General features: G+C 38.9%; 1 protein-coding gene across 1 annotated transcript; it reads left to right on the top strand.

Annotated features, from left to right (window-relative positions):
* Positions 1–4,636: 4,636 nt before the first annotated feature.
* On the top strand, positions 4,637–9,404 carry LOC105391754. The gene is made up of 2 exons (XM_038110667.2): positions 4,637–6,070; positions 6,471–9,404. Exons 1-2 carry the CDS (start codon positions 5,033–5,035, stop codon positions 6,483–6,485), a joined length of 1,053 nt encoding a protein of 350 aa, XP_037966595.1. The 5' UTR covers positions 4,637–5,032; the 3' UTR covers positions 6,486–9,404.
* Positions 9,405–14,819: the final 5,415 nt, after the last annotated feature.

Raw genomic sequence — 14,819 nt, 5'->3', positions numbered from 1 at the left:
AAAAAATACCAAATAAGAAAGTGATAAAATAACAAAATTATTATATTGAAATCCCGTGGTGTGATATGGCAAGTCATTTAGGTGATGGGCATGCCCATCTTGCCCATATGGGTGGATCCGCGCCTGATATTATGTAGTCTGAGCCTATCTGAAACCTAGTTAAACATTGTGAGATATGGCGTTTCGACTTTCTCCGTGTTCGGCATCATAAGGGTCACAGTGACAGTTAAATAAAGTCCATTTTTCTCTCCACCTTTAGTTTGCAAGGTGCGGGTGCCTATATAAATAGAGTGAGTCGCCCGCGCGCCTCAGTTGGTTTTTGATTTTTGAAGTGAACACTTCGGCAAAATGGCTCAATGTAGCCACGGTTCTCGTCGGCTTCGCTCCGAACGGGGAAAAATATAATATTGAATTTGCGGAGTCCTCACTGCCGGGAGCAGCGTGATGCGGACCAGGCGGCGCGGGGCGCGGCCACCGCGACACGTGGCGTCGGGGAGCGAGGCCTGCCGGCTGCTGCGCACGCAGCCATTGCTGAGGATTTCGCAACGAAGGTTTGAGCTGATAAGCCGTGAGTAAAATGCTATTAATTACTGCTTTTAAAAGCTCAGCCACTGGTCATAATGCTCCGGCGCTTGGGGTTTTTATCCCACGCAGTAGGGTCCGATTCAATAGTAGTAGTGATGATTGATCACATATTCCGGTCCTACTAGTGGCGCTTGAGCTAGATACTTACATTAATGACCGCTTTAAGTAAAGCATAATGTTTATTTTATACAGGAAAAAATAATAAAAATATAGGTATTTTTCTACCCTCAATTTCTAATATTTTTAGAAAACAGTTGATAAAGACTTTGCTATTACAATAATGCACTTTATTATAGCTTATGTAAGGCTTTACAAACAGGAGCTTTCCAGGACCGTCATAGGATTTTTTACAGGAAGCACGTGGCTCCGAGTTTCAGTATGTTGGGACATTGTGGCATGTGCGGTGAGTAATGTGATCGCGCCGGTACCTACCCGCTGAAGGGTAGGCAGGCCGATTCGGTGAAATTGAAGTTTCGTGTAACCTGCACTCGGCCCTGTGCTCCTGCGCTGGCCGCCGTCTCGTGCCACCTGCATCGCAGCGTACACCCGGCCCTGCGCTCCTGCCCTGGCCACCGGTTTGTGCCACCTGCATCGCAGCATACACCCGGCCCTGTGCTCCTGCGCTGGCCGCCGTCTCTTGCCACCTGCATCGCAGCGTACACCCGGTCCTGGCCCTGGCCACCGGTTTTTACTACCTGCACCGCTGCATAGACCCAGCCATGCGCTCCTGCCCTGGCGGCTGTACACCCGGTCCTGGCCCTGGCCACCGGTTTGTGCTACCTGCATCGCTGCATAGACCCAGCCATGCACTCCTGCCCTGGCGGCTGTGTTGTCCCACCTGCATCGCTGCGCACACCTGGCACTCCTGTTCTGGTTGCCAGATCCAAACGCCCCCTGTCTGGGAAGAGATTTTATGCTCAGCGGAACCGCCTGCACTATTGCTAGCACGGTCATCATCATCATCATCAGCCATCATTGTTAGTGACTTCTTTAGAAGGTATCGTGCGCTATTCATCAGTGATTATGGCATATGCGGACGAACGTTTACTGCCAAGGTTGGTCATGTTAGCCATACAAGGGCACACCAACGAAGCCTGAGTACCCACCTGCAGTCGCCGTAGCCGCATCGGCATGGATGACGACAAATCGGCTAACGTGCACCGCTTCTACAAGTGTTATAGCACTTCAATTTGATGCCTCCGCTGAGGTAGGGTATTCTGTTAAAGCAGCTTTCTTCTGAACTGCCCAAAGTGACCTGTAGACTGCTCCTGGGGATAGTTGTGCAAGAATTTTTTATTTTTATTTCGATGTCTGCTGAAGAAACTGTCTAATGCAGCTTTTGTTCTAAACTGCCTAAAGATCATTGGACTGCTCATGGGAATGGCGACGCACGGTAAGTACAGAAGCGTTACTCTAAACTGATGAGAAACGAACGAACGAGAGCTGTCGTGCAATCGGCACGTTTAATACATACAAACAGATAGCTCGCGCTGCAGTGCACTGAAAGTTCGTTTTTCGTCATATAAAGTGACCCCCCAGACACTATCTTTAAGTGTCATGACACATCGGCAGATTCCAGCTTTGAGTCTTTTCTTTTCTCGGCTGTGAGCAAAGTGAATCCTACCGGCGAGTGTTCAACCTGAAAGCACTGAGCTAATTCCTGATTTCGTGAAAGTCGCTGTTGCTATACCATACCGCTTCACAAGTTACCGAATTTATTATGATTCTACTGTCGGGTGATCATGATCAGAGTGTCATCGCGGTTTCTGAGTGACACCATATTAGCTGTCTTCCTTATGTCCCAGTGGATTGTGAGTGTGTGTCCGAGCTCTTTGTTGAAAAATGCGTGAACCTCCTACGCAGCAGCTGTCTACTAGTTGTGTATCGAATAAATCGAGTAACGGTGCTCTTGCACGAGACGACTACCTTTTGGTAAAATTATAATTTCCACTATTCTGGGAACATGCATATACCTACTGTGTACTGTGTATCACATCACGTGTAGCCGTAGCCCAACTCAATTTACTGGGCTAGATAATAAACAATGGCAGTCGTCATTAAATTTCTATGAATTTCGAAGGTCATCAGTTGGAGCACAATTCAAAGAGTGCAAGTACCTATTCTTGCCTAAACGGCTTCTCTAATGAAAATGTATTTTTAATTCGATTCTGGGTCAAACGTTTCATAACAATTTTTCAACACTGTATCTGTTGAAACTACTTAGACTGACTGGTTAAGATGCAGACGTGCTGTTTTCACAATTCCATTTTGGTTAAGTTTTGTGACGACCGAATGGCGTAGTGGTTAGTGACCCTGACTACTGAGCCGAAGGTCCCGGGTTCGATTCCCGGCGGTCTTGGATGTGCCCGTAAAATGGCAATAGGCCCGCCCCCTACATTGGGACTAACATAACACTCTGGCGAAAAGTGGGTGCAGCAATGCACCTCTGCCTACCCCGCAAGGGAGTACATTAGTACAAGGCGTGAGAGAACTGCAATACCAGGTCGCTGAAGTAGGTAACCTTCCTTAGCTGCCTTCTTGGGTATAGCTAACTACCTAAGTTTACCTATAGATAGCCGCAAGCTATCTGCTGTTGGCGAACTGTCAATTAAAAGTCTGATTGATAAGTCAGGCTCGAGGTGGCTCGTCCAACTGTCCATGTTCCCGCCACCATGATTGTTGCTTCCACAGATTAGAGAGTCTATCTATGTTGGCTGTCGTTGCATCAGGTCTGATCAGGTACAACTAACATCTTTACGTACCATCTTTATTTAATCGAGCTATTTTATTTTGTTTTGTCTTGGTTGACTTAATGGTTTTAAAATCGAACCGACCAGAAAGCTTTGTGTATTCTACTTAACACGCTTCAACATTCATAACCTACAACAATGTAAGTAGGTACCTACGTACCTTTGAAGTTGCAACAAGGCGAAGCCTAAATTAAGGTTTTGGCCGGGACCTGCCCTTAGTATTGACGAACATACCTAAAGGTGACCTTGTTAATGTTTTTCATATGAAGTACTGAACATTTTACTTATCCTGGGGGCATGACTCCCCCCCCCCCCGCGCACCGTCGATCTGATCGGACGTGTTTACGTTTTGCTCTCATTCAATCTAAGATTAAAAATATTTATCAGTAGTGTTGCACTTAAACCTTTTTGTTATCAAAGTATATTACTAATGTGCTACTAAACACAAGTGTAGTGACTGTGATTAAGAACTCTGAAGCTTTGTAAGTAAAAACATTTGCTAAAACCGAAATCGAGTGCTCAGTCCTACCCTACAGTAAATCACTGCATATTGGGTGCTTATCAAGCGCCTTACACTTTGGGAATAGCAACAATTGTCACAACTTCAATCTCAGGATCTACCTGGCTACCAATTTACACCAAGAACAACGAGTGCAAAAATGCCTATCAATCACTCACCAACACGGGAACTAACACCAAAACCAATTCAAATAGTATCCAATCTGCAGCACTGTTCCTCTGAACCATCATTAAGTGATTCGCCGACTTCGAAAATGGCACCAGCTTCTCGCATAAAGCGAAAAAGATCGGAGAGCGAAGGAATAGATGCTTTCATGAATGAAATGCGCACGCTCTTTAAGGAGCTCAAAAATAGCCAATCTGAAAAAATAGATAAGTTAGTCACGGCTGTGGAAGAGATTAAGTCCCAAAACTTAGAAATTCGTGCCTCTATGGAGTTCATTTCACTGAAGTATGACGAATTTAAACTCCAAATAGAGAAACTAGAACATGACCACACAAAAACCCTGGAATACGTTCAAACTCTCGAAGAAAAAATAGAATCTCAAGAACGAGCACAGCGTTCCACATGCGTGGAAATAAGGAATATACCCGTCGGCAAACCGGAAAATAAAGAAATCCTCATTAAAACTGTAGCGGAAATTGGCCGACAAATTAACGTTCAAATTGACTCAAAGGAGATTAAGGACATCTTCAGAACCAAAAACAAAGACCCCAGAAAGTCTACTGTAATTCTAGACCTAACTACCGTCCTAACTAAAGAGAAGGTCATTCAGATGTTTAAAAAATATAACTGTGGTATATTTGCTAATTTCTGAACGCAGCTCTTGCTGTCCTGCTCACTCGTCCTCTCTCGCTTTTTCCTTCTTCTTTGCTTAGCGGCCATTAACGCATATAGTGTTTTGTTTAAATAAATAGTAATTAATTAATTTACTGGTTTTACTCAAGACACGACAAGTTGGCGACGAGACGAAAGTGCCCAGTAAAGTGTGCAATAAAGGATATCGCTGAAATTAAAGTGATTTCTTCTGAAAAAGCAAAAACTAATTCACCGGCGCACGCTTCAGTGTGAAGTTGGCCGAAAAAGAAAAATAATTGCAAACGCATTCCAAAGTCGGACATTTTGTGTTGTGACTAAGTTCACGTTTGTTTTGGACGATAAAGAAAACAAATGTCAAATGAATCAAAACGAAACTTTTACAACTTCTTGGATTTACAAGCTGAACAAGACTGAACTGCAGGAAAAATTAACCGAATACGGATTACAATTCGATGATAATCTTAAGGTGGATGATCTCAGAAAATTACTTAGTGACTATTGCAAACTAAAAAGTCGAAAACAAATAATGGCCAATAATTACAACTTACACTCTTTCGATGGTGAGAATTGGGAATCATTCGAACAGCAACTGGAATGTATCATAGCATTAAATGAAGTACCAGATTCTAAGAAAGTGCCATTATTGCTAACGAAAATCAGCCCAAAAGTGTTTGAAACACTAAGTTGTATTTGTGCTCCAGAGAAACCATTAAAATTAACCTACATCGAGTTATGTAATAAATTGAGAACCAAATACACGCCCTTGCAATCGTCAACCTTGGATCGGGCCTCATTTCGAAGCAGAAACCAGTTTCAAACAGAAACTATTGAAGAATATGTACTAGCTTTAAGAAAACTAGCTGGGACGTGTAAATTTAAGGACTTGGATGACCAAATAAAAGAGAAGCTCATTGATGGTGTCTACTCAAAACTGATTAAATTTGAATTATTAAAAGGCAGTCCAGATGCTACTTTGGATGAAACAGTAGTGTTGGCTAAGACTGTTGAAGCGGCATTAGCACAAACCAAAAGCAAAAATGGGACGGAGGTCTCGGATATGTTTCAGTACCAACAGGAGCAAAGAACTCCTTCTAAAAATCTTTCTAAAAGAAACAAATTCAATAATTCCAAGTCCCAAGGTAACAAAGGAGTAAATAAACCACAAATAACATGTTACTGCTGCGGGAATAATAATCACATGAAAGCGGAATGCAGATTAATACATAAATATTGTTCTGAGTGTGGGAAACAGGGACACCTATATAAAGTATGCCCCAAGAATTCGCGAACTAATCAAATATATACCATGGAAACTGATGACCAAGGAAGCGACCAATCACAAATCCAGGATGGTGTCGAAGATTCAATTGGAGGTCTATTTGATGAACATATAGAGGTATATTCTGTCAATGTAAGAAAGATACCGCCACACTATATTAGGCTCCATGTAGAAGGCAAAGATCTTGATTTTCAACTAGACACCGGTTCAGATGTATCAGTGATTCCATTAAAAGATAAGAATCTTTTCTTTAGTAAATTCAACATACTTGATTGTAATGTTAGATTTAGGAACTTTGACCAAACAATTTCACAACCAGTTGGCATAATGAAAGATTTAACAGTAAATTATGAGAATAAATCTATGAAATTAAATGTTTTTATAGCTCATGATGATGTACCAAGGATAATTGGCCGTGATTGGTTGGATGCTTTTGATCTGTGGCCTCCAAAATTTATGGACACTCATATTATTGGTGAGGAAATAAATTATAACCTAAATGTAAAATCTGTTTCAGAGGCTGAACATGTAATTAAGGAAAAGTTTGCAGAAGTATTCAGTTCCGGTTGGGGTGATTTCAAAGGGGAGGCAATTAAATTAAAATTAAAATCAGATGCCAAGCCCAAATGCCTTCCAGCGCGTCGGGTGCCGTATGCGATGAAGGATAAGGTAAAAAATGAAATTTCTAGATTACTTGAAAATGATAGAATCACTCCTGTGGAATACAGTCAGTGGGGTACACCGGTTGTTCCTATATTGAAACCAGATGGATCAGTCCGCTTATGTGGTGACTATAAAGTTACTTTGAACCCACACTTGGAAGTTGACCAATATCCATTGCCCCATATTAATGACATCTTTAATACATTGAAAGACGGAAAATACTTCTGCGAACTTGACTTGAAGGAGGCATATTTACAGGCAAAATTAGATGTAGATTCACAGGAATTAACAACTATTGTCACAGAGGAAGGAACATTTAAATATAAGTACTTACCCTATGGTGTAAGCACTGGTCCAGGATCATTCCAGCGTCTCATGAGTAGTAAGCTTGCTAACATACCTAAAACTATTGTCTTCATTGATAACATTTATATTGCTGGAAAGGACCTTAATGAAACCCTAAATACATTGTATACAGTACTGTGCAGATTACAGGAATGTCAGTTTAAATTAAAACTAGAAAAATGTAAGTTTTTCCAAACATATATTGATGTTTTTGGGTTCAGAATCACCAGGAATGACATAAGCATTATAAAATCAAATATTGAACCATTATTACAAGCCAAAGCACCAACAAATATTACAATGCTTAGGTCATTTCTCGGAAAAATTAATTACTATAATCGTTTTTTGAAGGATATGGCATCTACTCTTGCACCTTTGTATGAGTGTACCAAGAAAAATAAATTTCAGTGGACCAAAGATTGTGATAAGGCTTTTAACGACATAAAAATTAAGTTGTCATCAGTAGATAGCCTCAGACATTTTGATCTGAACTTGCCCTTAATTCTAACATGTGATGCATCAAGCACAGGGCTGGCTGCTGTTTTGTCAAACAGAGATGTTGATGGTACAGTAAGACCCATCGCTTATGCTAGTAAAAAAATTGAATTCAGTGGAACAGAGGTACTCTGCTATTGACAAAGAAGCGATGGCCATCATATTTGGTGTTACTAAGTTCTATAACTACACTTATGGTCGTATGTTTGAGTTAGAGACAGATAACTCAGCCTTAGTCAGGATCTTTGGTCCAAACAAAGGCATTCCTAAAATGGCAGCGAAAAGATTGCAGCACTATGCAATTTTCCTCTCAGCTTTTAACTATAAGATACGACACATCAAAACTAATGTAAATCCTGCCGATTTCTTATCACGTTCATGGGTAGAGACTGGATCTAACAATTTAGACTTTAATTGTATATATTTTCAAGAAACAGATAATAGTATGTGTGTTTATACAAACAGTTCCAATTTAAAAAATGTTGACTGGAAAGTTATCCAGCACGAGACACAAAAAGATGTGATTCTATCAAAAATAGTAAGATATACAATGGATGGTTGGCCTGAAAAAAAATTAATTGATACTGAACTATTTGTTTTTTACAACCGAAAGATGAAATAAGTATGGATAGAGGTTGTTTATTTTGGGGGCATAGGATTATAATACCCACAGTATTAAGAGAATCTGTCACTGAGGAACTACATCAAAGTCACTTTGGAATAGTACGGATGAAGCAAATGGCACGTTCATATTTTTGGTGGCCTAATTTAGACTCCGAAATAGATATGATAACAAAAAATTGTATAATATGTTTAAATAACCATAAAAACCCACCAAAGACACCTTTGAAACCATGGCCGGTACCACCCTCCCCATGGTATAGGTTACATGCTGATTTCCTAGGTCCATTTCACAATAAAATGTACTTAGTAATTGTAGATAGTTACTCAAAATGGCCTGAGGCATTTGAAATGTCAAATATAGGTGCTGCTCGTACAGTTGAAATACTAAAAGCTTTATTCTGTCGGTATGGATTTCCAGTTCACCTGGTGACCGACAATGGTCCTACCTTCACTAGTGCAGAATTCAATAAGTTTTGCCAAACTTTGAATATAAAACATACTTTTACCCCCCCATATCATCCCGCCACCAATGGTGCGGCTGAAAGATTTGTTGAGACTTTTAAATCACATGTAACAAAAATAAAGGAAAGTGGAATTCCCATTGCCTCTGCTATAAACTTATTCCTCTTTGATTATAGAAATCTTCCTCACAGTACCACCGGAGTCACACCAGCAAAACTTATGCTAGGAAGGGAGATGCGGAATCGTTTTTCTCTATTACGGCCCCCACCAGTATCAGATAAGGCCTATGAAATGTTAGAGAAGCAGCGAAAATACACATCAGGTCATAGAGATGTATCATTCATGATAGGTGAGAAGGTCATGGTCAGGGACTATCGAGGGGGTCATAAACCATGGATTCAGGGTAATATTGTAGGTGAATCAACACCAGGTGTAACATATATTATCGATGTGGATGGAAATAACTGGAAAAGACATGTAAACCAAATTTTAAAATGTAATAGTAGTTTATTAGAATAGTTATTGTAATAATAGTTATTGTAGTAGTACCTTAAGAATACCACTGTTTAATACTACTGTTATAATTTATAAGTTATTTAGAACTATACTTAGTTATAATTGAGATTGTTGTTTGTTTTAAAATGTAAGTGATAGAAGGTAGAGAGAGCTATTCAAACAAATATTTTATTCATTATTGAAAGAAACATTCATATTAGGTGGTGGAGGGTGTGGTATATTTGCTAATTTCTGAACGCAGCTCTTGCTGTCCTGCTCACTCGTCCTCTCTCGCTTTTTCCTTCTTCTTTGCTTAGCGGCCATTAACGCATATAGTGTTTTGTTTAAATAAATAGTAATTAATTAATTTACTGGTTTTACTCAAGACACGACAATAACAAAGAGAGGCCAAGGTTATCCACTGAAGATCTGAAACTTCCAGGTCCTTGCCAACCGATATTTATATCAGAAAATCTGTCTGCAAGAATGAAAAGAATATTTTTCCTAGCCCGTGACTTTGCCAAAATGAACAGTTTTAAGTTCTGTTGGACTTCCAGTGGCAAAGTGTTTCTCAGAAAGACGGAAGGAGATGGACCTGTTCTAATCAGATGTGAAAATGATCTCACAAGGCTGAAATCAAATCTAGTATGACTAGTGAAAACAGATATAAAGTTCTTCATTTATTTTATTTGCATGCTTAGTCTCAATATTTGCCTGTATCATTTTGTATTATTTAATTTTGCTCTAAAATCATTAAAAATTACTAACCTACTCAAAGTACATACACACCACTGTCACAAACAAAACCATCACAAAATTATAAAATTAGTGTTAAAAACTCTCTATAACAACAAAATTACTTCTACTGAAAGCAACTTTTACCCTATCAAACTGCCAAATAAATATACTGTGAAAAACTATGACCATGTTGTTTATGAGCTTATTGTTCTTTTATTTCTTATTTATGTCTGAACAAGCAATCATAGATGATATCGAAAACATTTCTGTATCTGACTCTTTTATAAGTTCACCAGAAAAAATAGTTCAATATGTAACTAACAGTAAAGATTCCTACAAAATACTACATGTTAATATCCGAAGTATTAACTGCAATTTTGATAGTCTTCTGATTTTATTAAAAAGAATTAATATACAATTAGATATTATTATTTTGACCGAATGCTGGTTAAGCAAATGCCCACTTGCGCCGACTTTACCTGGTTATATATCATTCAGGTCAAATTATTCAAACCAAAATGAAGGTGTAATTGTATACTTAAGAGACTGCCTTGAACTTACTGTTGTAGAGCCCGTATTCGTTGATGCAAATTGTTTACTAATAAAACATTCGTCAAAATTGTGCATTGTATCCTTATATCGATCCCCAACTTACAAAAATACAAGTAATTTCATGGCTTCTCTCGATTCAGTACTTAATTCTTTAAATGACTTCCGTTCTATTATCATCATGGGTGATATAAATATAAATATAAAACCTGACAGTTCGGACCAAAATAGTGATGATTACCTTAATTTACTAGCTTCACATGGAATACTGCCCGGGCATATTTTCGCTACTAGGGAAAAAAGTTGCTTAGATCATGTCATGTTAAGAGGTGACCAAAAGTCTACGACCATTGTGTTTGAATCGCCTTTAACTGACCACCATCCAGTGTTCCTTTGCACTTCATTAAAGCCTGTAGCTGCAAAGGGCAAACACACTTTAAAACGAGTTAACGAAGAGGCTGTCATTGGTGAGCTGGAAAATACTGACTTTGCATACCTATTGAGTTACACAGATCCAAATATAACTGCTGAAAGTATTGTGAATACCTTATCGAACATAATCAAGAGTTATACAGAGACAGTTAATATATCTTCTAAGAATAAAATCATTAAGCCCTGGATGACCCCTGGTCTTCTCCGATGTACCGTAACCGTAACCGAGACAAACTTTACCTCAAATCCACCAAATCTCCACAAAACCAAATACTTAAAACAACTTTCATAAGGTATAAAAATTACTGTAATAATCTATTAAAAAAGGTTAAGAAAACGTTTGAACAAAATGAGCTGGAGAGGGCAAAGGGTAATCCTAAGAAAATGTGGCATACAATTAAGAGAATAGCTAATATAAGCCGTCAACCGTCAGCAACAAATGAGCTTTTAAAATTATCCGACAGTGCTCTAAATTCAGTGAATATTGTAAATAAATTCTTCGCTCAAGTAGGAAGTAATTTAGCCAGTAGGATAGGCACTCTGAACAATAATGTTGAAGGCCCCGCTTTTGAAACAGATAGGAACCCAAGCATCAACTCTATGGCTTTGCTAGAGGTAGATTGTATGGAGGTGGAAGAGATTATTCTAGGTCTTAAAAACTCCAGCGCTGTAGGCTGGGATGGTATCTCTACCTCTATAATAAAGAAAAGTCGCCATATTCTGGTGCCTATACTATGTCATTTATTCAATCTGTGTATTTCTAATGGGTCATTTCCAAAGATTTTTAAAAAAGGACTAGTTCATCCAATACATAAGGGTGGGGAGGAGAGCAGTGTAAACAACTATAGACCTATTTCTGTTCTTACCGTGCTGTCTAAAATATTGGAGAAAATATTGAATAGGAAACTAGTAAACCATTTAGATAAAAATAATATTATTTCAGAGAACCAATTTGGGTTCCGAAGTGGGAGATCCACTGAGGATGCCGTCCATACCCTGACTGATCACATTGCTAAAGGCTTGGATAGTGGTCTTAAAACGGTTGGTATCTTTCTGGACTTGTGTAAAGCGTTTGACACTGTCTCTATCCCCCTCCTTCTATATAAAATGGAACGCTGTGGTATTCGTGGGATAGCGCTTGACTTATTCACTGATTATCTTCAAGATCGGACTCAGAGAGTAGTCATTGGTGAACATATAAGCGACGAACAACCCATAAGCTTTGGTGTTCCTCAGGGTAGTGTCCTTGGACCTACCTTGTTCCTTATATACATAAACGAGCTATGTGACTTCAACATAAAAAATAGTAAAATTATTACATATGCTGATGACACTGTCTTACTCGTTCAAGCTAAATCTTGGGATGAGATTCATTACTTTGCTGAATGTTCTCTACATAGTATAATGATCTGGCTGTCCAAAAATCTCCTTACCCTAAATATTGAAAAAACCAAATATATAACATTTTCCATTAGACGCTTTGCCCAACCACCCCCATCTTTTGAAATAAGGGCACACGTGTGTGACATAAAAAATACAAGTAGTCCATGTTCTTGTAACAACATTATAAGAACAGATCATATCCGTTACCTAGGTATAATAATTGATAGTCTGTTAGGCTGGAACCAGCATTGTAATCAACTCATCTCGCGAGTACGTAAACTGATAGTGGTGTTTAAAAGATTACGAATAGCTGCAAACTCTGATACCTTGAAGTTAGTTTATCATGCCCTTGCACAGTCTATCATCAGTTACTGCATTGTTGCCTGGGGAGGATGCTGCAAAACCCGCCTTATCAGAGTTGAGAGAGCCCAAAGATGCATATTGAAGGTGATGGCATTTAAACCTACTCTATTTTCTACCTCAGAAATTTATTCGTATTGGAGAGTCTTGTCTGTGAGGAAGTTATTTTATATGGCCGTTATTTTACGTAAACATACAAACACTATTTTTCATCCAAATTACATGACAACTAAGCGCAGGCATGATATCGTCTGTTCATTGGTAAAGCACAAAACGGTATTTGCTGGTCGTTTTTACTACTGTATCAGTCCTATCTTATACAACCGGCTCAATAAAATTCTTGATATATACCACATGACACTCCGAGAATGTAAGCTCACAACTGTCACATGGTTGCTTTCCCTTTCTTATGAAGATACTGAGAGTCTTAGCGCAGTAAATAAATAATAAATAAATTTTTTTTTTTACACAACACTACATAAGTACCTACAACTTTCAACTACTAACAATTTGTAGCTATCTATTAAAGACCCCAATATTGTTTGGTTTTGTAAATTTAATATTTTTTTAAAATATTTTGTAAAGATAATTTAAGTAAGTTAGGTTAAGTTTTGTAATAATTTTATACCTATATTCTGTCCGATCAGGAAACTGTTATAATTAGTTATTAAGGTGGGCGTTAATGGCTGCGCCACAGTGTTTCACTATTGCAGTTGTTAACGTTTTAAATTGTCTATTGACCTACTGTTCTTGATCAAAATAAAGATTTTTATTATTATTATTATTATGACTGATCATTTACTTACGCAGTTAAGACATTTTAGCCGGTTTTCATTTATCAACTATTATAATTGTTATTGTTGTGTTAATCAATCTTTATTAATTGATGTCATCTACCAAGGAATGCTGCCAGAGCTCATAATATTCACACATGATGATACAGAATGATAGTAGCCAACAAAATCGGTGCAAAGGCTTATAAAATAACTTTCCTTCCTAGTAGGACTGCACAGGAACTCGTTAACCGCCGAGTTAGTTAGAAAACAAAATTAGACTGTGTGTTACTTGTCAATCTAGAATATGAATATGGTGACCTGCATCATGTTTTGAAAAACTGCATACTTAGTTATCCGCCAGTGTCACAGCCTTCATCTAATCTTTTCCAGTAGCTGATGAGGCTGTGATATTTAGTAAAATTATCTTCCCTTCAAGCACCACTCATCGTTCCAAGGACTAGATGCCGCGCCAGGTGTTGCAGGCCGTGTCGTCGTACGGGGCTGACTGAGCAGGTCCACGAGGCTCCAGGGTCGGCGGCTGCATTTCTGAGGTCAGTCCAGAATTACATACCCTAGTCAGCATGTGCTGGCCTGAGCCCCAGCGGCCTGGATCGATATTCTACATTTTACAGCTTTTAGATATTGTTGCAAAGTATTTCACTGGTTCCATCCATTCGGCTAGTGTATGTTAAAAATATTGCCTTTACAATAACAAGATTTTGATTAATAATTACATACTTATAAGTATTGCTTTCGAAGAGGCACTGTGTGTATCCAGATGCTGGAGGTGTTGGAGCATCCCCATGCAAAGGGAGGATCCTCCGACCAGGCCGGGTGGTGTGGCCTGGCGGGCAGCTGCCCAACGGTTAGCGTTGGGGATTTCTATATATTGCAGAGTAGGTGAGAAACTGCGAATGCGCGATGTAGGATTTTCATAGTAATTTGCGTAGTTCCCATACATCTTCTCTGTATTGCGTTCCGAGCGCCATCTGTTGATCTTCGTCTGAACTAGTGGCTAGGAGTCCGCCACAGTATAATACCTACCTATATGTATAGGTACATACCTTCCATAACTTTCTGACAAGTCACGAATAATAAGGAAGTACTTAAGTCTTATGTATACTTATACCTTTCTTTTTAGTATATCTACTACCTAGAAATCTATGCATTATAAATTTATAGATTCAAATATTTATCTACTGATATACTCATCAGTAGCTTATGGGTCACAGTTGGTTTTCTCTCCACCATGCGATAATAAACACATCTCACAATGTTTAACTAGGTTTCAGATAGGCTCAGACTACATAATAGACGCATTTTTCCTGAAATAAAAATGACATATTATGTATCTAGCCTATCTGAAACCTAGTCATTTCTGCATGGTGATATTACAACTGAGGCGCGCGGGCGACTCACTCTATTTATATAGGCACCCGCACCTTGCAAACTAAAGGTGGAGAGAAAAATGGACTTTATTTAACTGTCACTGTGACCCTTATGATGCCGAACACGGAGAAAGTCGAAACGCCATATCTCACAAT

This window comes from Plutella xylostella, chromosome 14 (assembly GCF_932276165.1).
Source record: "Plutella xylostella chromosome 14, ilPluXylo3.1, whole genome shotgun sequence".
NCBI lineage: Eukaryota > Metazoa > Arthropoda > Insecta > Lepidoptera > Plutellidae > Plutella > Plutella xylostella.
The sequence above is the reverse complement of the archived record's forward strand: the minus strand, read 5'-3'. Positions and strand labels throughout refer to the sequence as shown.